At 45.2% G+C, this 26,484-nt stretch overlaps 1 protein-coding gene across 4 annotated transcripts in view; it reads right to left on the bottom strand.

Annotated features, from left to right (window-relative positions):
• The window catches only part of CEP135 (centrosomal protein 135), a 234,113-nt gene that overhangs the window by 164,449 nt on the left and 43,180 nt on the right, over positions 1-26,484 (bottom strand). For all 4 annotated transcript variants that reach the window (XM_073583574.1, XM_073583575.1, XM_073583573.1 and 1 more), the window contains 7 exons: positions 22,282-22,423; positions 22,092-22,176; positions 21,775-21,903; positions 18,716-18,931; positions 18,253-18,318; positions 17,621-17,771; positions 17,226-17,449 (listed from right to left, as the gene is read on the bottom strand). In XM_073583574.1, the coding sequence (XP_073439675.1) occupies positions 17,226-17,449; positions 17,621-17,771; positions 18,253-18,318; positions 18,716-18,931; positions 21,775-21,903; positions 22,092-22,176; positions 22,282-22,423 (1,013 nt within the window). The remainder of the gene's footprint in view (positions 1-17,225; positions 17,450-17,620; positions 17,772-18,252; positions 18,319-18,715; positions 18,932-21,774; positions 21,904-22,091; positions 22,177-22,281; positions 22,424-26,484) is intronic.

Raw genomic sequence — 26,484 nt, 5'->3', positions numbered from 1 at the left:
CCATCCAGCTCCGGGTACCTCCCTGGCGGTTGATATACGCTACAGAAGTGGCGTTGTCGGATTGGATCCTGATGGGGTGACCTGCGAGGAGATGGTGGAAACTCCGTAGAGCTAATCTGATCGCTCGTATCTCCAAAATGTTGATGGGGAGACGTGACTCTCGGGTTGACCAACGACCCTGTGCCGTGTGGTGACGAAAGACCGCACCCCAGCTGAGAAGACTTGCGTCGGTGGTTACTACCAACCATCTTACTGGGAGAAAAGACCTCCCTTGATTCAGGGAGGACCTCAGTGTCCACCACATGAGGGCTTGCCTGACCCGCAGGGACAGAAGGATCCGACGATCCAGGGAGAACGGGTTCTTGTCCCAAGCTAACAGCAACGCATGTTGTAAGGGACGGAGGTGGAACTGTGCAAATGGAACTGCTTCCATCGCTGCCACCATCTTTCCGAGAACTCTCATGCTGAAATGAATGGAGTGAGAAAGCGGTCGGGAAAGAGTCCGTGCTGCCTGTTGTAAGGCTTGGGTCTTTTCTGGAGGGAGAATGACCAACCCGCAGGAAGTGTCCAAGATCATTCCTAAAAAGGAAATCTGCTGAGCCGGTTTTGGGAAAGACTTTTCGAAGTTTACTTTCCACCTCAGGCGAGAAAGTGTATTTACTGTTATATCCACAGATTCCTCGCAGGCTGGAAAGGACGGACCCTTGATGAGCAGGTCGTCCAGATACGGTAACACCACCACTCCCCGCGAGTGGAGAATGGCCATGACAGCCGCCATGACCTTGGAAAAGACCCTGGGGGCGGTGGCGAGTCCGAAGGGCAAGGCAACGAACTGGAAGTGTTAATCGTGAATTGCAAAACGCAGGAACTGCTGGTGGGATGGGCAGAACGGAATGTGAAGGTAAGCGTCCTTGATGTCGATGGATGCTAGGAACTCTCCTTTTTCCATGGAAGCGACAACTGGAGAGATTCCATTCGGAATCGCCGTACCTTGACACACTGATTTAACAGTTTGAGATCCAGAATGGATCGCATCGTTCCGTCCTTTTTTGTAACCACAAAAAGGTTTGAATAAAAACCCCTGAACCTCTCGTGATGAGGGACCGGAATGATGACTCCGTCCCTTAGCAGAGCCTGAACAGCCCGAAGGAAGGCTCTTGTCTTTTTCTTGGGGAGAGAGGAAAGGAAAAACCAAGTTGGAGGGGGGAGAAGAAAATTTTATCTTGTATCTGTAGGACATCAACTCCCTGACCCACTTGTCGTGGACGACCGTGAGCCAAGTGTGGTTGAAGGAAAGTAGGCGACTGCCAACTTTGTCGGTGTCCGCCGGATACCGCAACAAGTTATTGGGTAGATCTATGAGATCTGGCTCCCCTAGATCCAGAAGCCCTAGGCCTGGGTTTCCAAGAGCAGTTAGGTCTGTTTGAGACTTGGGAGCCTCTGTCTCCACGCGGGGACCGACCTGATCCGGAAGAGAAGGACCAACCGGAATTGTTGCGAAAAGATGGAAAACGCGTCGGCTGTTGTTTGGGAACCAGCCAAACAGCCTTTTGTTGGGGAAGGAATTTACTTTTCCCGTCTCCCATGACGGCACACATGAGAGAGGGGATCCGCCCAGTCAGGACAGGAACCCTACTGAAGATAAAAGGGCGGTACCTCTCCCTTGCTTCAGTTGGGTTTCCTGTCCTGACAGGGACCCGTGTGAACTGAAGACAGCAGGTCACACTTACCTGCCCCTCTCCCGTGCCGCGTAGAAGATCAGGCTGGGCTCCTGAGCGCTGGGCGTCGGGATTGAGGAAGCGCCGTCCACGGGTCCTCCGGGGCTCAGCGTCCGAGCGGGCGCAGGAGCAGCACGGCTGGGGTCCTGGGGCTCTGCCGTGGCTGCCGCGCCGCCCTCTCCCCCTCTGCCGGTCCATAAGAGTTCCCTATTCTGGAACAGCGCAGGAGCGTTGAGGGAGCGGCCGCTTCCGGGTCGCGCTCCTCTGACGTCACGCGCAGGGCACGCTGGGAAAGGGGCGTGCCCGCGTGACGTCGGGAGGCGGCGCCGGCAATCCAAGATGGCGGCGCCCATGGTAATCAACGCCGACCGGTGGAGAGAGATCCCGGCGGCATGGCAGGGGGGGAGGGGCTGTGGGGGTAACCGGAGGAGGCGGAGAGTGCAGTGGATCCCCCTTACAAAAGGGGGATGACCACAGTAGACGCACTCATGCCCAAGGCTTCAGGATGGAAGTGGGGCAAGACGAGCAGCGTCAGCAGCAAGACCTCTCGCCAGATGCCAGGCCGAGCCGCCAGCATACCAGGAGCAGTCGCTCAAGTGGTGGGAGCGGCAGTCATAAGCGCAACCGGCATGACTCTGGGACGTCCAGGAGAAACGTCACGAGTGCATCTGAGGAGCCTCTGAGATCGGTACCCCTGATTGACAGCGGTGGTGAGTGATCTACGTGAATGTCACCCTTATGGTAACGGGGTTCCATTTTCTCTGTTTGATCACTAGGGGGCGAGAAAGGCCAGCAGCAAAACCAAAAATAGAGAATGCGCCCTATGTAAAAACCCGCTGGCAGATCAGTGGCAGAAAGATCTCTGCGCTGACTGTATAAACAGGACTATACAGGAGGAGACCCCTGATTTGGTGACTAGTCTGAAGGAGTTAATACATCAGGAGGTGAAAGGTTCCCTAAAGGCAGCCCTTAAAAAGAAAAGAAACCGTAGAAGGAGCTCCGGTTCAGAAGCCTCGCCAAGGCAGAAGGGGCGGGATAGATCTTTGTCCCCCTCCACCTCCTCTTCCTCTATTCAGTCCTCAGAATCCTCTTCGGACAGCGATATAGGCGGCCGTCCATGTTTCCCAACGGAGGACGTGGAAAAGCTGGTGAAAGCCATTAGAGCTGCAATGGGCCTTAAAAGAGGAAAAAACTCCCAAGTCATTAGAGGATGTAATGTTTGGAGGACTGGAGGAAAAGCGGAAACGTACCTTCCCTGTAAATGATAAAATAAAAGCACTAATTGACAGGGAATGGAAAAAGACGGAGCGGTCAGGGGGCTTACCTTCCACATCAAAGAGGAGGTACCCTTTTGACCAGAAGGACTCAGAAACCTGGGAAAAAGTCCCAAAAATTGATGGGGCTGTAGCCAGATCCTCAAAAAAGGTATCCCTACCATTAGAAGATTCTGGCGTGTTGAAAGACCCGCTTGATAAGAAAGCAGATGGGTTTCTGAAGCACATCTGGGAAGCTTCAGCAGGGGGATTGAAGCCAGCAATAGCCGGAACCTGTACCGCTCATGCCCTCATGGTCTGGCTGCAACAAATAGAGCACCAGATCAAGGATAGAGTTCCTAGAGACGAAATTCTAACTAATCTGACACTGGTGCACGGAGCAGCGGCTTTCCTGGCAGATTCCTCTGCAGACTCCGCAAGATTGACAGCTAGAGCAGCAAGCCTGTCAAATGCGGCAAGACGAGCCCTGTGGCTTAAAGGGTGTCCCGGAGATTTACCGTCTAAGCATAAGTTGTGTTCCATTCCATGTGATGGCCAATTCCTCTTCGGGAAAAAACTAGAAGAGATTTTGGAACATGCGGGGGATAGGAAGAAAAGCTTTCCCCGATTTCCGGGAGAACCTAAGAAGCAGCCCTTTCGGAGAAGGAGATTTAACAGGGGTCGTCCCCCGGGAGATAGAAAAAGCTGGGACTTTAAAGAAAAAAAGAGGATCGGGCTATATGTTTAAAGGGCCCTCCACTTCCTCCAAAAAATCTCCCCAATGACATTGGGCCGGAGGTATGGGGAAGACTTTCTCTCTTCCTTTCCGCCTGGGCAAATATCTCCCCCAGTACATGGGTCCTAAATATAATCAGGGACGGTTTAAAAATAAAATTCATCCGTCCGCCCAGGCATACCTTCATAATAACACCCAGAAGGAAAGCCCAAGAGCAACAGCTGGCCCTGGAGACGCAAGTCTTGGGACTAGTGAAAAAACAAGTCCTACTGGAAGTCCCAGTGCAAGAAGAAGGAAGGGGGTTCTACTCCCCCCTCTTCTTAATACAAAAACCAGACGGCTCTTGGAGAACCATTGTCAACCTGAGGATACTCAATCAGTGGATAGACAATTGCTCCTTCAAAATGGAGTCAATCAACACGGCCACAAAGATTCTGTTCCAGCATTGCCTCATGGCAGTGATAGACTTAAAAGATGCCTACTATCACATCCCAAATCCATCGGGAGTATCAGAGATATTTGAGAGTAGCGCTCTATATACAGGGGCAGGTGAGACACTACCAATACGCAGCCCTTCAGTTTGGCCTGTCTACAGCCCCCAGAGTATTCACCAAAGTGATGGCCGAAGTAATGTCTTTTCTGCGATCCAGGGACATAGTGATCGTCCCATACTTTGACGACTTTCTGGTAATAGGGAGGTCGGAGGCCCACTGTACACATCAAGTGAAGGAAGTGATAGCAACTCTAGTAGGACTAGGATGGATAGTAAACATCCCCAAGTCAAGGATAACCCCAGTAAAAGAGCAATCCTTCCTAGGGTTGATATTGGACTCCGAGCAACAACGCTGCCTCCTACCAGAGGGCAAAGTGACCAAGATAAGAGGCCTAGCTCGCATGGCAATACAAAGGCCAAATATGACACTGAGGAACGCAATGTCCCTTTTAGGCTCACTGACATCATGCATACCCGCAGTAACATGGGCGTAGTACCACTTAAGGCAACTACAGTGGGAGGTTCTGTCAGCACAGAAACAATTAAAAGGGCATTTAGAAGGCAAACTATGTCTCTCAGTGGCTGTAAGAGATTCCCTGCTCTGGTGGACTGTAGAGAAGAATCTAACAGCCGGTGTCCCGTGGCAAAAACCAGTCGAGGACATCATTACGACAGACGCGAGTGCCACAGGATGGGGAGCACACCTGAGATCCCATACAATACAGGGGACCTGGTCCGCACTAGAAAATGATCAGAGTTCAAATGTAAAAGAACTATGGGCAGTGGAAAAAGCCGATCAGAGTTCAAATGTAAAAGAACTATGGGCAGTGGAAAAAGCCGTGAAACATTTCCTTCCCTTACTTCGGGGCCGCCACACCCGGGAAATGACGGACAATCAGGCAGTAGTAGCCTACATCAATCATCAGGGGGGAACGAGATCTCGGGGCCTCATGCAAATATCAGATCTACTCTTCCAGCTAGCAGAACAACATCTGTTATCCATCACAGCACTGCACATAAAGGGGGCAGAAAATATACAAGCAGACTTCCTGAGTCGCAGGCATCTAAGACAAGGGGAATGGTCCCTAAACCCCCAAGTCTTCCAACAAATAGATCAGGCCTGGGGCAAACCAGAAATAGACGTGTTCGCTACCGCACAGAACCGGAAGGTCAGGAAGTTCTGCTCACTAAACCCAAGGGAAAACCCCTTCGCAGTAGATGCCCTACAAATACCCTGGAAGTTCATCCTGGCCTATGCATTTCCCCCGATAACAATGATCCCAGTAGTGGTCAGGAATATCAGGGAGGATCGAGCGAGAATAATTCTTATAGCTCCATTCTGGCCGAGAAGGCCTTGGTTCTCCCTTCTGAGGCTCATGTCAGTGACAGATCCATGGATACTACCGGACATTCCAGACCTGCTTTCCCAGGGACCAGTGGTCCACTCTCAGGTGAAGGGCTTCCATCTAGCAGCCTGGAATTTGAGAGGGCGCTACTGAGTCGCCAGGGATTCTCTCCAGGGTTAGTCTCCACCCTGTTGAAAAGTAGGAAACCTATAACATCCCAAATCTACGGTAGAACGTGGAAAAAGTTCCTAGACTTCCTGGGGGAACCCTTGGGGGATGTAGCGCCAGTGGGACCTATCCTAGAGTTCTTACAGTCGGGGCTACAACTGGGGTTAGCCACTAATACACTCAAAGTTCAAGTCTCAGCTTTGGGGGCCCTATATAACTGCAACTTAGCAGCCAATAGGTGGGTGTCCCGATTCATAAAGTTCTGTGGCAGGTCAAGGCTGGTCATTATCCCAAAGATACCACCCTGGGACCTCAACCTAGTCTTAGAGGCTTTAACCAAAGACCCCTTTGAACCACTACTAGAGCTGTCACCAAAGCTACTTACACTTAAAACGGTCTTACTGGTAGCCTTAACATCAGCCCGAAGGGTCAGCGACCTTCAAGCTCTGTCTATATGTTCTCCATATACACAGATATTGGAGGACCGAGTGGTTCTAAGACCAGACCCGGCCTATCTACCCAAGGTAGTCCAAAAGTTTCACAGGACTCAGGAGATCTCCTTGCCATCGTTCTGTAACAATCCTAGAAACCCTGGGGAGCAAAAGTTCCATACATTAGATGTAAGAAGAGCCATATTACAATATATGTCAGTAACTAGTCAGTGGAGGAAAGATCAGTCCCTTTTTGTAGCCTTTCAGGGTAGTAGAAAAGGGCACAGGGTAGCTAAGAGTACCATTGCCAGATGGATCAGGGAGGCCATTATGTTATCCTACTCCGCAAGTGGCGCTCCGGTTCCAGAAGGGCTCACTCCACCAGAGCCGTGGCTACCTCCTGGGCAGAGAAGGCTGAGGTATCAATTGAACAAATTTGTAAAGCCGCTACTTGGTCCTCACCTTCGACCTTTTTTAAGCACTACCGACTTGATCTGTCTTCCTCTACTGACCTAACCTTTGGTAGAAGGGTGCTGCAAGCGGTGGTCCCTCCCTAAGGTGTCTAATTCTACAAAAGTCTCATGTGTGCCGTCATGGGAGACGGGAAAACACCAAGGTTACTTACCGGTAGCCGGTTTTTCCGGAGCCCATGACGGCACCTGTATATTCCCCCCCTTTTCACTCCTTTGGTGTGCACTATAGTTTGGGTGTTTTTTTAGTTAGATATAATGTGGTGATAGTTTTACCATGTGTACTAACCCGGGGGGCCTCTCATGCTCTGTAAACCAACTGAAGCAAGGGAGAGGTACCGCCCTTTTATCTTCAGTAGGGTTCCTGTCCTGACTGGGCGGATCCCCTCTCTCATGTGTGCCGTCATGGGCTCCGGAAAAACCGGCTACCGGTAAGTAACCTTGGTGTTTTTCCCCAGGTAGCATCAGAAATGAGCTGGTCCAGTTTCTCTCCAAATAGACGACCCATTTGAAATGGGAGAGAAGTCCACGATCTTTTGGATGTGGAATCCGCCCACCAGCCGCGGAGCCATAGGGCTCTTCTAATGGAGATCGCATTAGCGGCAGTTTGAGCCGCGCAATTGGCGGCATCAAAAGAAGAGTCTACTACAAAGTCCGCTGCGTGAATTATCTGCCTGGCGACAGTGGTTGCCTCCGGAGGAAGATTGGTGCCCTGGAAGGAAGTAATCTAGACTTCTGCCCAAGCGGCCATTGCCTTAGTGACCCAAATTGCCGCAAAAGATGCAAAAAACCCCGCTCCTGAAGCTTCAAAACTGAACGGGCAAGGTAGTCAATTTGACGATCGGAGGGGTTTCTGACTGAGGAACCCTCAGAAACAGGAGCGTTTTAGAAGCAAGATGCAATACAGGAGGGTCCATCGGAAGGGACTGTAACCAATCCTTCATTAGGTCTGGATCAAAAGGGTATTTAGCCTCAGTAGACTTTTGCCCTGTGAACCGCTTATGCGGACAATCCCTATGTTTCTGGAAAATTTCCAGAAACACCGGATGGCTGGTAAATAACCAGCGCCCACGCTTGGTTTTCTTAAATGAGATAGGGTGTGCTGGAGCGGAATATTTTCCTCGTCCATCAGAATCCTGTTGACTGATTCTATAAGAGAATCAAGCGACTCTTGATCAGTTGGGGGATTCCGAGGGGCTGACGTGTCAGATTCGAATTCAGAGTCATGCTCGCTGTGAACCTCAGGAGAGGGAGAGTGAGAGACAGAAGTCGCCGATGCTGAGGCGCGAACGGGACTAGGGGACGCCTCATGGGTCCGCTTTCTAGAGACCTGACCATCCCTTGAACGAGTATGGCCCCTGCTTGTGGACGGTTCCCGGCCGACGCCAGAGACCTCCTCGGGAGGTATGGACGCTTTCTGACTTAAAGAGTCCTCCCGGAGGGAGAATATAGCCTGGGTCAGAGACTCCACCAACCGTGACAGGGACGCAGCCCACTCAGGGGTACTAAACGCAGGAGGCCAGTCAGCAGCGGCGACAAGGGGCGTTGGAGCGCAGGCCGGGGTGCAGTCCGTGCATAACGGATTAGTCTGTGCACTGGGTAAAGCAGATTTGCAAGTGGTACACACGGTAAAAAACGCAGTGTGCGTCTTAGCAGCCCGTTTAGCCTCCTTAGATTGAGACATAGCGCTCCTGAAAGGGTTAACGGCAGAGTCTGTCTGCAGCTGCAGGGAATGTGCTGGGAAGGGGTTAAGCTTTAATCTGAGGGCAGTTGCAGCTTACGCACGGTCCTGTGCTGTGTCCCCCGGGAGGAAAGCGGTGGCCCTGTGGTGTCACTCGGTATCCGGCTGTCCAGAGCAGGCATAGCGCTCCTGAAAGGGTTAACAGCAGCTGAGGTAAAAGACATGGCCCCCGAGATTACAATTGTGGGTCTCGTAAGTAATGAGAGGCGCCAAGAGGAGGGGGCGGCGACGTTAGCGCGCTATTCGCCGCGATGGGGTACCAGTGCACCGCCGCTGACGCTAAGTCAGCGCTTCTCCCGGGGGCCAGGACCCGACCCCATACCTCCACTCCAGTGCTCGGCAGGCCACGCTGTCCGGGGCCATCCATGCAGGTCTCATCTTCATGGCTAATGAAGCAGAGCTGGAGGAGTTCTTAAATCGATCCTCCCTATGGCAGGGGGGATGGAGAGCTATGGGGCTGATTCGGGGCATTCGGAAGCGCTGTTCCAGTCTTCTCCATTGCACTCCATGCGCTTGCCCTCGTACCCGTGGATTACCGGGACCGTAAGGATCATCGCCATCATCACCAGAGGAATCAGCCCCAATCGTCGCAGGAAAGTGTACGGGTCGGTATACTCCGCGTGCTTGCCTGTTGTTGGTTCGGGGGAGAGCGGGCCGTAGAAAGGAACCGTCGCGCCCTTCACTCCGTTAATTAAAAAATAAAAATTTACAGAAAAATCAAAAATAAAATAAAAACGGTCGGGTCTGAAACCAGACCCAAGTGCCCCCTATAGACACTAAGCAAGAACTGGAGAAATCTCAGCCAGCGAGAGGGTGTATACTGCAGGGGAGGAGCTAACTTTTTTTCTGGTTTACTTAGTGTCCTCCTAGTGGCCAACAGCATAACACCCACTGTCTCTGTGTCCCCAAATGAGGCGTAGGAGAAAATAAAATTTTTCCCATACAAGAGTTGGCCAATATCAGAATTTTTAAAAGTCTGGGAGTCATTGCCACGGCCAAAAGCTCCAATGTCCACGGCGATAAAGCGACAGTCCGCATCTGCTATTGCCATGAGCACTACAGAAAAATATTTTTTGTAGTTGAAGAATTCAGATCCAGTTCTGGCAGGTTTGGTAATCCGAATGTGTTTTCCATCCACTGCTCCCAAACAGTTGGGGAAAATTACACACTTGCCAGAATTTTTTGGCAGTTTCCAGCCACATTTCCGTGGTGGGTAGGGGGATAAATTCGTCCTGGAGAACGTTCCACAAAGCCCGGCAGGTGTCCGCAACTATTCCAGACAGGGTGGAAATTCCTAGCCAGTACTGAAAATGGAGCGATGATAAGCTCTCTCCGGTAGCCAGGAATCTGCCAAAACAGAGGAAAAAAAAATTAAGAACTACTATAACGGGGCTTAGCTAAACAAATAAAGGAAAAAAAAACACAATACAAGGCAGAATAATAATAATTAAGACTACTTTCACACTTGCGTTTTTTGCTGCGCATTTTTTGCTCACACAGACGCATGGAAAAAATGCATCATGCGTTTGTGCGCGTTTTTTGTGGGTTTTGGTGCGTTTTTTTGCACATACGTGTGCATTACAATGTGCACGTATGCGCACCCATAGAGTACAATGGGGGTTTTGCTGTAAAAAGAAACGCATTGCGTGCGCATGCGTTTTTTTGGGGGCAAGTCGGATGCACAAAAAATGCAACAGGATGCATTTTGTGCGCCCGAGCGCACTACAAAAAAACGCATGCGCATACAAACGCATGTGTATGCGCACATAAGCGAACCCATGTAAAATATAGGGGAAAAAAAACGCATGCTTTTTATGCGCTAAAAAGCAGCGCAAAAAAGCGCAAGTGTGAAACCAGCCTAAGACAGGCATTTTTAAAAAAATATTACGTACCTTAATGTGACCAGGAGACGTTCCTCAGCAGGAATTGATCTACGGAGCTGGGTATCCTGTCTCCGGATGGCTCCTTGGACACGACCAAGCAAATCCCGGAAGTTCTCAAGACATCCTGGTATACTCTGCAAATTTCTCCAGGTTGGCATTGAGCTCGCTGTATAGAATCATAGAATCGTAGAGTTGGAAGGACCTCCTGGGCCATCTGGTCCAACCCCCTGCTCAAAGGAGGATTCGCTAAATCATCCCAGTCAGATGTCTGTCCAGCCTCTGTTTGAAGACTTCCATTGAAGGAGAACTCACCACTTCTCCTGGCAGCCTGTTCCACTCATTGATCACTCTAACTGTATAGGGTGTGAAAGGGCCCACGGCTCTCCCCGACTTCAATAATGGGGTGTCTCCAAAAACGCCAACGCTGTCTTCTCCGTCTTTCTCTGTTTCTTTGATGCTCACAAGCAAAAGCAAGAAACATCTTTATATCCAAATCCAGATTGAAATAATAGCTCTCCATGCGAAAATCCATCGTGCATCAGGATACAGGAGCAAAATCTGAGGTTTTCCGTTGTCCAAGGGTCTATATAAAGACATCCCATAAGACACGCCCACTGTTGTCCCTTTGGTGGTGTATGTTTATCTAGAGTTTTCTCCTGTAAAATTTTCCACCATGCGCACAAAAACGCTAACGCATGCAAAAGCATGTAAACTGTGCGTTTTTTAGTCTGCATTTGTAATCTAATGCGTCTAAAAAATGTAGCGTTTGCATGCTTTTTTTTCTGCGTTTGAGGTTGCGGAACATACGCTGCGGATTCAACCGCAAATGTGAAACTAGCCTTAGTGTGTGTCAGCAGCCAAACAAACACACCAATATAAATCTGGTATCGCTGTAATCGCACCAAAGAATAAAGTCAATGATTTGTACATTCTGCATCCCAAAGGTTGCATAAAGGTTCTGCTCACATTTATCCTGGGCTTACAAGCGGAAGATTTCCTATAATTAGGCGGAAGACGACACTGTGGACGCCGTCTGGCCGCTTATGATCCAGTGGTGTTCGTTTTTTTTGGTGTGCATAAAAGTGCAGTCCACCACAGTTTTGTGCACCTCTGAAAAGAAGGCCAGAAGAGTCCAGAGTAACTCTGCTGGCTCATTATATTGAGTGCCTCCTTCAGGAGTTTCATCTGAATCACGTCACTCTGAGATTTAGATGGAAACCCCAAAGTAAGTGCTCAGCATAGAGCGCAGGATAAATGTGATCCCAGAAATTATGTAGAATGTTCCCAATAAAAGCTTCAACTAAATTCACAAAAGAAGCAAGTCGTCTCTCAGGTCGTCATCGTCAACAGAAATATAGGGAGCGTATCCACGTTACTGGTACCACAAAGGCTCTGGAAAAGTGTTATGGCTCATCGCTCTCCCTCAAAATATCAAGCAAATTCTACACTCCCAAATCTCCCCTCCCTTTGATCCCCACAGTGTGCCTAAATTGAAATTAGCAACCACTTTTGGAATTTCTGTAGCGATGAGAACCTGCCTGATTTACAGGTGTATGTCTCCAGAAGCATGAGCTTGGCACAATGTAAGGTGTCACTACAATGTACTGGGCATTACAATGTAAGGGCACTACAGTGGCAGATTTGCAATTTTCATTAGCCAACATCCACTGCTGATTGTATCTGTAAGACACACATGGAGTCAAGATCATCTATATACCTGCAAATAAATTCTCAGAGGGGTGTATTTTCCAAAATGGGGTCATTTGAGGTAGGGAGTCTGCACTTCAGGGCTCTGTATATGGAGTCCGCAAAAAAATTGTTCTTCACGAGTCAAATATTGTTACTGCTTATAACCACATAAAGTGACGCTGGTCAGAAATGTAAAATTTGTCCAGGTCATGAAGAAAACAGGCCAGGGGGGGGGGAGGGGTTAGGAGCTACATCTGGTTCTTTTTTCCTTAGTGAATTTTATATTTTGGATAATTTAATTCTGCAGTATGAATTTTACTTTTATGAAACACCACAAAGATGTAGTCTCAAAAGTTTTTATCCTTTCAATATATTGCAGTCATCATATTACACAGGACTGTGTACTCACAATTGCGCAGTTTTCCTTTCTACTCAACTAATTCATCTCCTTCCCATTAAGTCCATGGCATCGCATTATTAAAAACTGATTAACTGAATCCTTCTATGCTCAATGTAGAAACGGGAGATTAAATTTCCCTGTATGAGTCATGAGTCACTGCAATAGTTCCAACAGGGGGGAGGAGCAGAGCAGCTGGGTCAGGGGTTGAAGATGGGAATGATAAACTCAAGGACAAGTGACTTCCTGTTATTATATAGAGAGGTGAAAAAAGAAAACTTAGCTGGGTAGAAAGGCAGAATAAGCAATTGTAAGTACACAGTGCTATATAATATGATGACTACAATATATTAAGAGGATAAACTTTGATGGGAGGAGAAGTGCTTCTTTAATTAAGTAATGTGTTTGTTAGTTCATTCATAGAATCATAGAATCATAGAATCGTAGAGTTGGAAGGGACCTCCTGGGCCATCTGGTCCAACCCCCTGCTCAAAGCAGGATTCGCTAAATCATCCCAGTCAGATGTCTGTCCAGCCTCTGTTTGAAGACTTCCATTGAAGGAGAACTCACCACTTCTCGTGGCAGCCTGTTCCACTCATTGATCACTCTAACTGTCAAAAAGTTTTTTCTAATATCTAATCTGTGTCTCCTCCCATTCAGTTTCATCCCATTGCTTCTAGTCTTTCCTTGTGCAAATGAGAATAAAGTTGATCCTTCTACAATGTGACAGCCCTTTAGATATTTGTAGACAGCTATTAAGTCTCCTCTCAGTCTTCTCTTTTGCAAACTAAACATTCCCAAATCCTGCAACCTTTCCTCATAAGACAGGGTTTGCAGACCGGTCACCATTCTGGTCGCTCTTTTCTGAACTTGCTCCAGTTTGTTGATGTCTTTTTTAAAATGTGGTGCCCAAAACTGGACACAATATTCCAGATGAGGTCTGACCAAAGAGGAGTAGAGGGAAATAATGACTTCACGTGATCTAGACTGTATGCTTCTGTTAATACATCCTAGAATTGCATTTGCCTTTTTTGCTGCTGCATCACACTGTTGACTCATATTCAGTCTGTGATCTATTAGTATACCCAAGTCTTTTTCACATGTGCTGTCACTTAGCCCTATTCCTCCCATTCTATATATGCTTTTTCCATTTTTATTGCCCAGATGTAGTACTTTGCATTTCTCCCTGTTAAAAACCATTCTGTTTGTTGCTGCCCACTTCTCCAGTTTATTTAAATCTTTTTGAATCCTCTCTCTCTCTTCTCTAGTATTAGCTATCCCTCCTAGCTTTGTGTCATCAGCAAATTTAATCAGTTTACCCTCAATGCCTTCATCTAAATCGTTGATAAAGATGTTGAACAATACAGGGCCCAGGACAGAGCCCTGTGGTACCCCACTTGAGACATTCTTCCAACTGGATGTGCAGCCATTTACGACCACTCTTTGGGTCCGATCACTAAGCCAGTTATGAATCCACCTAACAGTTGCCTTGTCCATTCCATACTTAATCATTTTTTCAATAAGGATTGTATGAGAGACTTTGTCAAATGCTTTGCTGAAGTCAAGATATACTATATCTACAGCATTTCCTTGATCCACCCAATCAGTGATACCGTCATAGAAGGAAATTAAGTTAGTCTGACATGACTTATTAGTTACAAACCCATGCTGACTCTGTTTAATCACTTCATTCTTATCCAGGTATTGACATACATGTTGTTTAATAATTTGTTCAAAGATCTTTCCTGGTATAGAAGTCAGACTCACCGGCCTATAGTTACCTGGGTCCACCTTCTTCCCCTTTTTGAAGATAGGAACAACATTTGCTCTTCTCCAGTCTTCTGGCACTTCTCCTGTTCTCCAAGAATTTTCAAAGATTATAGAGAGGGGTTCAAAAATTTCTTCTGCTATCTCCTTCAGTACTCTGGGGTGCAATTCATCTGGACCTGGAGACTTGAATTCATTTAGGCTAGCTAAGTGTTTCCTCACTATCTTTCTGTTTATAGATATCCTGGATTCTTCTATTCCCTTAATAGGACAGTGAATAACAGTTGATGTTACATTTCCTTTCTGAGAGAAAACAGATGCAAAATAGGAATTTAAAAGTTCAGCCTTCTCAACATCCTGTCTTACCATTTCATCATTTTCATCCTGTAAAAATCCTATAGCATCTTTGACTTTTCTTTTACTTTTGACATATCCCCAAAATCCTTTATTATTGCTTTTGACATCTCTTGCAAGCCTCAATTCATTTTCAGCTTTAGCTAATCTGATTTGTGCCCTGCAGGTTCTGCAGACAGCATTATATTCTTCTTTAGATATGCCTCCCTCTTTCCATTTTATAAACATTTTTTTCTTCCTTTTTAGCATGTGCTTAAGTTCTGTGTTCATCCATCCTGGTTTCCTTAACTGCTTCCTATTCTTCCCTCTTTTCGGAATTGTTAACAACTGTGCTTTGAGAATTTCATTTTTCAAGATTTCCCATCCTTCCTGGACATTTTTGTCTTTAAGGATATCCAGCCATTGGATCCCTCCAATTCTCTTTCTGAATCCCTTAAAATCTGCCTTTCTGAAATCTAACCTTGACGTCTGAGTCTTCACAGGTCTTCCGCCTCTAGTTATCCAAAATTCTAAAATAGCATGGTCGCTACCTCCTAGGGTCCCAGCCACTTTTACCTCCTCAACCATTTCCTCCCTGTTTATAAGGATTAGATCCAAGGTAGCAGTTCCCCTTGTTTTCTCCCTTACCTTTTGGAAGATAAAGTTGTCAGCAAGAGAGGATAAGAATTTCCTTGACCTGTTAGTTTTGCCTGAGAGAGATTCCCAACAAATGTCTGGATAGTTGAAATCTCCCATGACAACTATGTCATATTTTTTGGAGAACTTGGCCATTTGATGCATAAAGAGTTCATCCAAAGCTTCAGCTTGCACAGGCGGCCTGTAGTAAATGCCTACAATGGTGTCCTTTCCATTGTTCTGTCCTTGTATTCTTACCCAAACAGTTTCCACAGAACTCCCAGTCTCTGAAGCTTCAATCTCTGTGCAGATATACACGTTTCTAACATACAATGCGACACCCCCTCCTCGTTTATCAAGTCTGTTTCTTGCAAATAAGTTGTATCCTTCTAGTCTTGTATTCCAATCATGTGTATTGTCCCACCAAGTTTCAGTGATTCCAATGACATCATATTTCTTTTCCTGTGTTAGTAGTTCCAATTCTCCTTGTTTGTTGCCCATGCTTTGTGCATTAGTATAGAAACATTTTAGTTTGTGATTGGTTTCTCTTTCTCCAATATTTTTATTAATTAGATTCTTTCGTCTTTGTTCTTCCTTTCCACTTCTAATAGCAGAGTTCTCAATAGCATTTGTCAGGTGTATGGCTTTTTCTGGTCTTTTGCTTCCCTTCCCATGTTGTTCTAGTTTAAAGCTCTCCTTACAAGTGTAGCAAGGCGACTTCCAAATACATGCTTACCAGTCTTCGTAAGGTGCACCCCATCTCTAGCAAGTAGTCCATCGTATAAGTAGTTCACTCCGTGATCCAGAAATCCAAATCAAAGTCCATCTGTTGTAGAGCCTTCTATATGCATGTTTGTATTGGCTCTTTCCATATAATCCCTTACCGTTATTTCTGTAGCACGTGAAGTTCTGGCAGTGGCCAGATATAAACACATGGATCAAAGCTGCACTGCACAGCCCCATCCAGTGCAGAACAGCTCCTGGGCACAAAACTAGGCACTGTACTGGAGCACTTGGCATCACAGTGCTGCGCCACTCCATGTGTTACATGGGACTGCCAGCAGGGCTTGTAACAGAGGATCAGTGGTTTGAATATTCATAACTCTGACAGTGATGATCAATCTAACAGATAGGTAATTAATATATTCTGAAAGGCCAACCTCTATCAATTGATGACTTATCCTTATTTCAACTCCTCATTATAACAACAGACAAAATCTGCTCCGGCAGGAGAGACACAAAAAATATATGCGGTGGCACATCGCAGCCCCGAACATAATTTAGTGGCAGGTGCCAAGCACTGCACTTTATTCCCATTACTCAATATCGGTCATTAAGCAATTTAAGGAGCTGCAGTGTGCCACATTGTTTGTAGCCGCTGCTGCTGGACCCCCGATAATCTCATATCGATTAGATCCAAAGGATAAATCATCCATTGTTAAGACCTGGACAATCTCTTTAATTCCAAAAGATACATTTTCCATTAAGAGAAGAGACAGCTCACTGAGATAAATGAGAATGAAGTATTATTATTGAAGTCATTTGGAAATAACTGTGTAATTTAAGACTGACTGGAAGCTGCAGAAATAGTCCATTAAATCCCAGCCAAGGACATTGTGAGCAGATTTCACTACAGTAACTGGTGGCATCAGCCAATAACAAACACATTTACTCATCGTGTCAATTACTACGATAACCATCTGATTGGAAAAATAAATTCAGTTCCTTTATAGGGAATCTGCAGCAGGTTTTTGAGATGTAATCTGAACACAGCATGAGGGAGGGGTTAAAAGACAGATTTCAGCGATGCGTCTCTCATCAAGCGCCAGGGTCTTGTTTGCTTGCAATGATTGTTTTAGCAAAAGCAGCTTATTATATAGCTGGGACACAGCAGCACGTGCATGCTAGTCTGACACGCCCCTCCTGTGATAGGCACCTCACTGTCTATGGACATTTTATATACAGAGCCTGGTGTGGGCGGGGTTAGCTTCCTCAGCTCTGCTTCATTGCTAAATCTAAAAGCTCTGATTATGTGAGAACGACGGCACCCAGTAACCTCAGTGATACACTGTTGGATTCAGCTTCTCTTTGCCTACATCAAGCTGCTCTCAAAACCTGCTGATAGATTCCCTTTAAGCGTTCACTACAATAAACAGGAGCGCACCTTTTCTGGCGAATTTGGTGCTCTGCTGGTTTCCTGCATGGAAATATTCCGGGTGCTGGATTTTAGATTAAGCACTCGCTCCAATTTCTCCATCTCTATTCTGTAATGGTTTCTTTCTTCCTCCAAAGATTTAACAAAGGAATCCAATCGAGACGGTGAACGATCAGATCGCAGAATGCCATGCTGTGTCCGCATTCTTTCAATCTCGAGCACCAATTCCCGTTCTGAAAAGAAATTGAAGCCGAAAAATATATTTAATACTTTAATCACCGAGATTTTAGCCTGTTTGCATTAAACTGTGGGCACCAATTACAGGACCATGCACCATGTAAACCTAAGGCTAGGTAAGAATAAACCCCTGATCGGCTATGAGAACAATTACTCCAAAGATTCACCTGTAACCATCTGCGTCTCAAGTTTACTTGAAAGCCGCTGCTTTTCGTTCTCTGCATGATTCAGGAGGGACTCTAATTTGCGGTTTTCATCCTTTCTGGTCTCAAACTCATCAGCTAGTTTATTCTTTTCAAATTCACAAGTGTCTAGATCCTAAAAAGAAAACAATATACGTACAAACCAAGTTCATTAAAGGGGTGGGCCACTACTTTTTATTTGTGACCCTTCATCTGAATAGGCCATCAATATCTAATCTGCAGAGGTGCGATAACCAGTACTTCTGACAATCAGCTGTTTCTAGTGGCAGATGGAAGTTCTCAGACCCTGCTGGAACATAGTTGAAATAGTTCGACAACCTAATATGTATGGTGGCCTTAAGGATCCATCAGGGATTTAACCCAAAAAAGTCCGCCAGAGGAGCGCATATCATGTGTTCCAGTTTTAAAGAACGGGGAGGGCTAGACATGTGGTAGCTAACTAGACAGTGGGTCAGAAAATGCCCACGGGTGAATGTAAAGAGATTTAATCTTAAATGGCAATAACATTTTACTGTAATGTTCATTTTCCTTTTTGGAGTAAGAAAGAAATTGTTCTTCTCTTGTAGTCGCACGCGACCATTGTGAAGATGACTTACCGACTTATACTGAGATAAGATGCTTTCTAGTTTGGTGATTTCAATCTGAAGCCTTTTTATTTCACTCTAGAGTGAGGGAAAATTCAGTTAGAAAGTCAATTTCCTAAGTATTCACAAACAATAGAATTACTGAAAATATCCACCAATACCATAATTGTCCTTCATAGTCAATATGATGTAGGTTTTTTTTTACTACTATTGCAAAATTAGTATTAGGTAGAAATTATTCAGATTCCAGCTCATTTCTTAGGGGATTTGCTATTGAGAAAATTAAACCAGCAATTTGATTATTGACTATGGGAAACTAGCAATGGCTCTGGGACACAAGAGTTGGATATTAATTTATTTCATTGATATATAACTAATATCAACTGTTTTTTACATAAACTCCATGTTTCTGTTATTAAAGAGGGAACTAATGGAACATAAATAAAGTAAAATGACGCCTTGCAACATCACTTACTTTTGCCTCTTCGATTTCAGCATCAGCCGTCACCAGTACCTGCTCCTTGTCCCTCTCCAGCTGCTGGGCCATCTGGTCTATCTCCAGTAGCTCTTGACACAGTTCTTTGTTTTTGGTACTCAGGTCTACCACCTCACTGGTGACATTTTGCCTGGTTTCTAGCAGCTCTTGTGCACGATTTTCAAGGTCTCGGTTTGCTTGCTGGAGGTATTCGATCTAATAAAACACACACACAAAGCATTTATAAGTTCCAAATGTTTTTCATTATCAAAACAAAACCAGGCTGGGGACCCATGTGGTTGGCGTGCACAGAATATTAAAACTAGCAGCCAGCTTTCTGATGTATTATTACAAATTAGACAAAGAGATCCTAGTCCAGCAGCCACAGACCAGAGTCCAGTGAGCCGACTACTGACATGGCTGCTACAAATCTTTTTGCTAGTCACTTAGAAAAATGCCATCTGCCTGCAATACAGGGGTAATCTGCAGTTAAATAATATTTAAAGCACCACTCCAGCGTTCTTCTTAATTGCAGAGCTGGAGTGGTGCCACTGATCTAAGTTCCCTGCCCCTATTATACTTAGTAGCTGCCATGTTCATGTGTAAACGCACTACTCGAGTCGAGTTCTGCAGGTTATGGCCAGCTGGATCGCTCCAGTGTTTGCTGGGCGAGCTGGATATCACAACTCAAGTCTATAAGAGCCAGGACAAGGCTTAAAGTCTTAGAGAGCTTGTGACCGCTACCTCTGTCAGAAGTTGTAGTCAGAAGTTGTAGGCATGGGACCGAAGAGGCGCAGGGAACAGCTGAAGAGGGCAGCTGGTAAGTATAATACTAGGGGCAGGGAACGTAGAACAGTGGCACCACTTCAGCTTTGAATTAAAAAACTGCTGGAGTGGTGGTTTAAATCATGTCTGGATGGCTTAATGGAAAAGCAACTACGCTTGCTCACTTCCTGTGATCACCGCGGTGCAGGGAGCGGTTACAGCCATTGTTCACTATACTGTGAGCATAACTGTAATCACTCCTTTGTACATTGACAGACTGCTCTGTGCACACATATGCTGCAGAGGCTGGCGTTCACAGTACATTCACAATGACAGCAGGAGTTATCAGCAGACCCCGGTTGTCACGATAACCCATCAGTGCCCCTGAACCTGTTAAATCTCACTGTCAGTGATTGAAAGCGGGATTTAACAGGTCACTAGGTTTTCCTTCCAGATGACAAGATTTTGAGTTTGCCAACCGGCATCAAATGCCTGAGCTGCTTATCTAAGCTTTGGCATGAACGTTCTAGGCTAGATTTTGGGGGTCAATCCACTTGCTCAGTTCAACACCAGGCCTCTGCAGCTGGCACTGCTTTCCTTTTTGATACAAGTCTGTCCTCTCTAGATCGCCCGATCCTTCTCCCCCCTTCTAATCCCACCACTCAGTCAGAAAGCGCCATATCTGTTGACAGGATTCTCTTTAGTCTTCTTGATCATTCCTGGTAATCCATTCATTGGTATATTGAGATGAGGGATGCCTGCCTTCTTGGCTGGGGAGCGGTCTTCATGAAGTTGATGGTGGAGGGTCAGTGGGAGAGTCAAAGTCCTTATTCTGATCAATCTCCTGAAACTCAAGGAAATTTGTCTTGTATTTATACTTTGGCAGGACCAGTTGTTTGGTCTCCCAATACGAATCCAGTCCAATAACGCCACTGCGGTAGATATCAAGGAGGGGCTTGGAATTGTCAAGCAATATAAGGGGTCTCAAAGATTATCCATTGGGTGGAAAAAAGAATACTATCAATCTCAGCGATCCACTCCCGGAAGTAAACATCTGGGCCACTGACCTTCTAAATAATCGAGAGATTAACTGTGGCAGAATGGTCTCTGCACTCTGTCATTGATCAAATCTACCTGCAGTGAAGCACGCTAGACAATGACATGATGGCATCCAGACACAATCACAAAAGTTCCAAGTTTCAGGTCTTCCACCTGAATTCTCGTTCTCTTGGTTTTTCGATTAGGTTGTTGATAACACGATTAAGGACAAAGAATATCCTCATTTCGTATCTAGCATCATGCCTCCCCTTCCGCTGCTGTGAATCACATTATGTCACCCCTATGGTTTTTTCCCCTCACCTTCTCTTCTCGTATTCCTTCAGTCGAGTTTTGAGTCTGGCATAGCCCTTAACTCCCTTGGCCCTGTCCACTCTTTTCCAGAAAGAAATCAGAACTTTTTTTTCAGGGTGTGGCCCACTCTGTTCCTCCAAAAGGATGTCTGGATCCCTGGGATCTTAATCTGTTGCTTAAAGTATTACAGTGTCCTCTTTTTGAACCAATCCATAGCCTTTGCCTATGACGGCTTCCCTGGAAGTTAGCATTACTGATTGCTATCACTTCCATCAGGCGAGTATCGGAACTTGTGGCTTTGTCCTGACGCTCCCCTTTTCTCGTACTTCAGCTAGACAATATGGGTTTGCGTCTGGAGCCTTCCTTCCTTTTCAATGTGGTGTATTAATTCCACCATAATGAAGAGATCATTCTTCCTTTCCTATTTAATCCAGCAAAGAAAAATCTTTACACTGTTTAGATCTGGTAAGAACAGCGGGCCAGTATCCCGGTCAGTGCCTGCTTCCTTCAGATGTTCAGATTCACTGTATGTCATTCCAGAAAGACTTCATTGAAGTCACTCTGCCTCTAAGGCGACCATGGATTCATTCTGCCCATCTGAAAGCTTATGAAACCAGGAACAAAACACCCGCCGGGGGAGGGGGAGCAAGGCTCATTCTACTCGGACAGTGGGGGGCTTCCTGGGCTATTTGATATCAGGCATCAACCTTGCAGTTTTGTAAAACTCCTACTTGGACCTCCATCCATGCTTTCTCAAAATAACTAGTGAATGTTGACATTTCTTAAACAGAGACCAGCAGTCCATGAATAAAAACATTCATGTAAATTGCACCATTGACTTACACTGGTTAGTGTGCTGCCCATACGCTAACAGTTTTGCATACGGACAGCATATATATATGTAAAATACACTCTGCTGAACAAGCCATAAACGTGTACCTTACCTGAAGATTTAGATGGGCAACAAGTTTCTCATTACTTCTATATCTGGCTTCCAAAGAAATAACATCATGAGAACGCCCACCATCCAATGCTAGTGCTAATCGCTCTAATTCTTTGTCTCTCATTTCAACCTTAAGATGAAAAATATATCAAATTAATAATAAAATATAACACTATTACAGTTCTTTGGAAATCAGATAAGATCAAATAGGACTCTCTCCAAGAATGGATCTAAAAAAATGACAACCATATCGTCAAATATGCCATATGCTGAATGAGAAAAAGCAAACCGGATGGGTAAGAATGAGAAAAAGCAAACCTGATGGGTAAGGTGCTTCACCGCTCTGTCTGAAGACTGTAACTTTTCTTGCAGAGAGGAGACGTCTTGCTGTAGTTCTCGAATTCTGACAAGAACAATAAATTGATTATTACAGCATGTTAGAAATCAAAAGACAGAATAATAGACGTGGTATTTGCCTTATAAAATGATCTGACGTATGAAGACCTACCGGTCATCTGCAACCTGGATAAGATCGGCAATATATGGATCCTCTGGCTGTGGGACGGGATGTGTGCTTACTCCTGAGGGAGGGATTGGCTGATCAATCTGCATGCGCTGACGTCTAAAAGGTATATTTCTTTTCTTTCCACCTGAATAAAAAATAGTGAATATGAACACTTGGGAAAATAAGAATTAACAAGAGATAAAAAAAAGTGTGAAGCCTAAAGCCTTTAGCTCTAATGAAACATTTCAAAGACTTATACCAGTACACCTGCATGGTGTATGCAAGCACACAGGTCCTTTGCCTATACAATGGATAGTGTCTACACACCCCTGTAAAATGCCAGGTTTTAGTCATTGTCAGAGAAAAATTGTAAAATTCATAGAGACATCTCCAGAGATGAGACATATCACCCTCACACTGAACTTACAGGATTAATTAAAACTGGAGAAGAGGTAGCCAACATTTCAACCCTCATTGAAATAGGACCTCCTGCCTGAACATGTAATTAGAAAGGGATCTCTGTGAATCAGTGCACAAATCTAGGATTTATATACTCTGAGGCACAGAGGGGCTTCCTCTGTTCAAAGTAATTATCTCAGATTCACAGGAGTCAGTGATGAATATTGGGGTTTGCATTGATCCGATATTTATGGGAGATATATTGCCAGCGTCGTAGCAGAGGGACGAACATAACACTCACTCCCATCAGCGTAAGCAAAGCTGTGGAGTCGGAGCTCATTTTGGTGGAGTCGGTATAAAATGGACCGACTCTTGTAGCAATATGTTATATGATGATGTGGCCTCTAGGGGCCTCACTACGTTGATGTGTGTACTACAGAGTTTAAGAACTTGTTGGTTGGTTGTTGTTAGCAGACATCTTGTAATGGAGGAATGCTTCACAAGTTTCATGTACTAAAATGCCTGGAGATATCCAAGGAATTTGATCCATGACAGGAAACAAATAACAGAACATGGTGGCAGCTGGGCACAGAATCTGCAAATCCTCAGAGCTTGTGTGAGGCTGGGACTGTACAGAGGATCACAGCACCTGTAAGTACAGACTCCCTGACATTACTGCAAAATGCAGACTGGTCTGAAGCCCCCTCAGGGACTGGATGTGACTTCATGTAATCTGTCCAGACTTGGAGACATTGGAAGGAAGATTTTACACTGTATGTGGATCTCACAGTGGCCCCCAGTGATGACAAACAAAAAGTAAAGCTGTTTTATTACCTTATTGGGGAAAATGGCAGCGAATTAGCCCACACCTTACTCCCACACACAGACAACCTCCTTCTAGCAGATATTGTGCAGGCATTTGATAAACACTGTGACCCAAAGAAGAATGAGACAGTGGAAAGATATACTTTTTCACAAGACATCAGGAGGATGGTGAAAATGTGGACAGATATCTGACAGAGCTGAGGAGGCTGGCAACAACATGTGGTTTTGGAGAGATCAGGGACAGTCTAATCAAAGACAGAATGGTGTGTGGCATAAGAGACAGTCATCTCAAAGAAAGATTACTTATAGAGGAAGACATGACTTTAGAGAAATGCATGCAAATCTGCAGGGCTGCTGAGCTGTCAAAACACAGCCTGAAGATGATGGCAGGCACCAGTGATAATGATGATGATAAGGTACATGCAGTATCTATGAAAGGAAAGACAAGACCAAGCTCCCCTATAAGCACTGTCCACTGCAAGTATTGTGGGAAAAGACATGAGAGACACAAAACCAAGTGTTCAGCATATGATGAAACCTGCAGATCATGTGGAAAGAAGAATCATTTCTCAGCTGTCTGCAGGCAAGGAACAGGCAAACAGTACAGACAGCTCCACTCTGTGACACCAGACACTGACAGTGCAGAGGACATTACATGGCTACAACTACAGCCTGCAGCAGAGAAAGTCAATGTAGTCAGGCAGTCAGTAGGCAAGGATGCCAAGCAGCTTTATGCAACATTCTTGTTGTATGAGAAGCCCATTAGATTTCAGCTGGATTGTGGAGCAAGCTGCAATGTAATTCCATGTAAATCTGCTCTGCTGAGCAAACAGGTTTCTATTGAGCCAGCTGACAAGGTACTGGTGATGTACAACAAAAGTGTTCTGAAACCTATGGGGACATGTAAGCTCACAATATGGAACCCATGTAACAAAGAGTTATAGAGTTGAATTTACCGTGTTGCGTGGTGGTAACCATGTACCATCATTGGGAGAAAAAGCTGTTCAGGCAATGGACTTAGTAAAAGTACAGTCTCAGAATATTATGTCTGTTGACGTTTCCCAAGATATACCAAATCCCAAACTAAATGCAGAGCATAACTTGGATATTCAGAAAATAAAATTGAAATATGCTGATTTATTTGAAGGTGATGGGTGCTTTGAAGGTAAATATAGGCTAGAAATTGACAACACTGTGCAACCTACCAGATTACCTACTAGGAGAGTGCCTGTAGCTTTAATGCAACCACTGAAAGTAGAACTGCAAGACTTACAGAGAAGAGGTATGATAGCACCAGTCCATAAGAGCACAGATTGGATCAGCAGTTTGGCCATAGTGCAGAAACCATCTGGCAAGTTAACAATATGCATTGATCCTAAGCCGCTCAACAAGGCAGTGAAAAGAAATTACCCCATGCTGACATTAGATGATGGTCTACCAGATCTATCAAAAGCTAAAATATTTTCTGAATGTGATGTGAAAAATGGATTTTGGCATGTGGCACTGACCGAAGAATCAAGTTTATTGACAACATTTTCTTCACCATTTGGACGTTTTAAATGGCTGAGAATGCCCATGGGACTAAAACCTGCTCCAGAGGTGTTCCAGCAGACATTAATGCAGGCTTTGGAAATACTTCCTGGAGTGAAGACAATAGCAGATGATATACTAATAGTGGAAGAAGGTGAAGATATGGAATCTGCAATCAAGGATCACGATCAGGAGATGATACAAAATTGGACAGATGCAGAACAAAACACATAAAGCTGAACTTGGACAAATTCAAACTGAAAATGACAGAAGTGGCCTATATTGGACATCGTCTGACTTCAAACGGTGTAAAAGTGGATCCTGAAAAGGTGAGAGCAATACAAGATTTGCCTACCCCTACTGATGTTTGTGGATTACAACATTTTTTGGGCATGGTAAGTTATCTCTCCAAATTTTGCAGTCATCTGTCAGACATGTGTGAGCCACTGAGACAGCTAACCCACAAAGATGTGCTCTTGGAATGGATGGAAAGCCAGGAGACAGCTTTCCAATCAGTAAAGAAAGCTATTGCAGATGCAGGAACCCTAAAGTATTTCGATCCAGATCAAGAAGTAGTGGTACAATGTGATGCTTCAGAAAAAGGCCTTGGCGCTACATTAATGCCGAACAAACAGCCACTCACATTTGCAAGCAGAGCCCTTACAACAACAGAGCAGGGATATGCTCAGATTGAGAAAGAACTACTGGCTGTGGTATTTGGGTTGGAGAAGTTTCACCAATACACCTATGGTCGACCGGTCAGAGTACAGTCGGATCACAAACCTTTGGAGAGCATTACAAAGAAATCACTACTAAATGCCCCAAAGAGACTACAGCATATGGTATTTCGACTTCAGAAATATGATTTTGACATCGGGTACTGTCAAGGAAGAGACTTACTGATTGCAAATACGCTAAGCAGAGCTTACCTTCCTATCACAAATGATGAGAAGAAAGACATTGAAACCATCAATATGTGTAACTATCTTGCAGTGTCAAAAGAAAAGTGGAAGCAAATCCAGACTTTCACAGAGAAGGATAAAAGTCTCCAGAGTTTAAAGACTGTCATCTTGCAGGGCTAGCCAAAATACAAGCAACATGCTCCAAGGGAAGTTTCACCATTTTTCCACATAAGAGATGAATTGTCAGTGCAGCAAGGAATCATCTTTAAAGGAGACAGGGCGGTTGTACCAGAAGTTCTCAGAAGAGACATACTGAAAACATTGCACTCTTCCCACTTAGGCATGGAAGGATGTCTACGTCGAGCGCGAGAATCTGTTTACTGGCCAGGAATGAATGACCACATTAAAAATTATATAGCACAATGTGAAATATGTGCATCCTGCAGTGATAAACAACCAAAGGAGACATTGCAACCACATGAAATTCCACATAGGCCATGGTCAAAAATAGGAATGGACTTGTTCACATGGAATGACAAAGACTACCTGG

This window comes from Dendrobates tinctorius, unplaced genomic scaffold (assembly GCF_039654945.1).
Source record: "Dendrobates tinctorius isolate UK_male_01 unplaced genomic scaffold, ASM3965494v1 ptg000079l, whole genome shotgun sequence".
Classification (NCBI taxonomy): Eukaryota; Metazoa; Chordata; class Amphibia; order Anura; family Dendrobatidae; genus Dendrobates; species Dendrobates tinctorius.
This window is presented reverse-complemented; position numbering and strand designations above follow the sequence as displayed.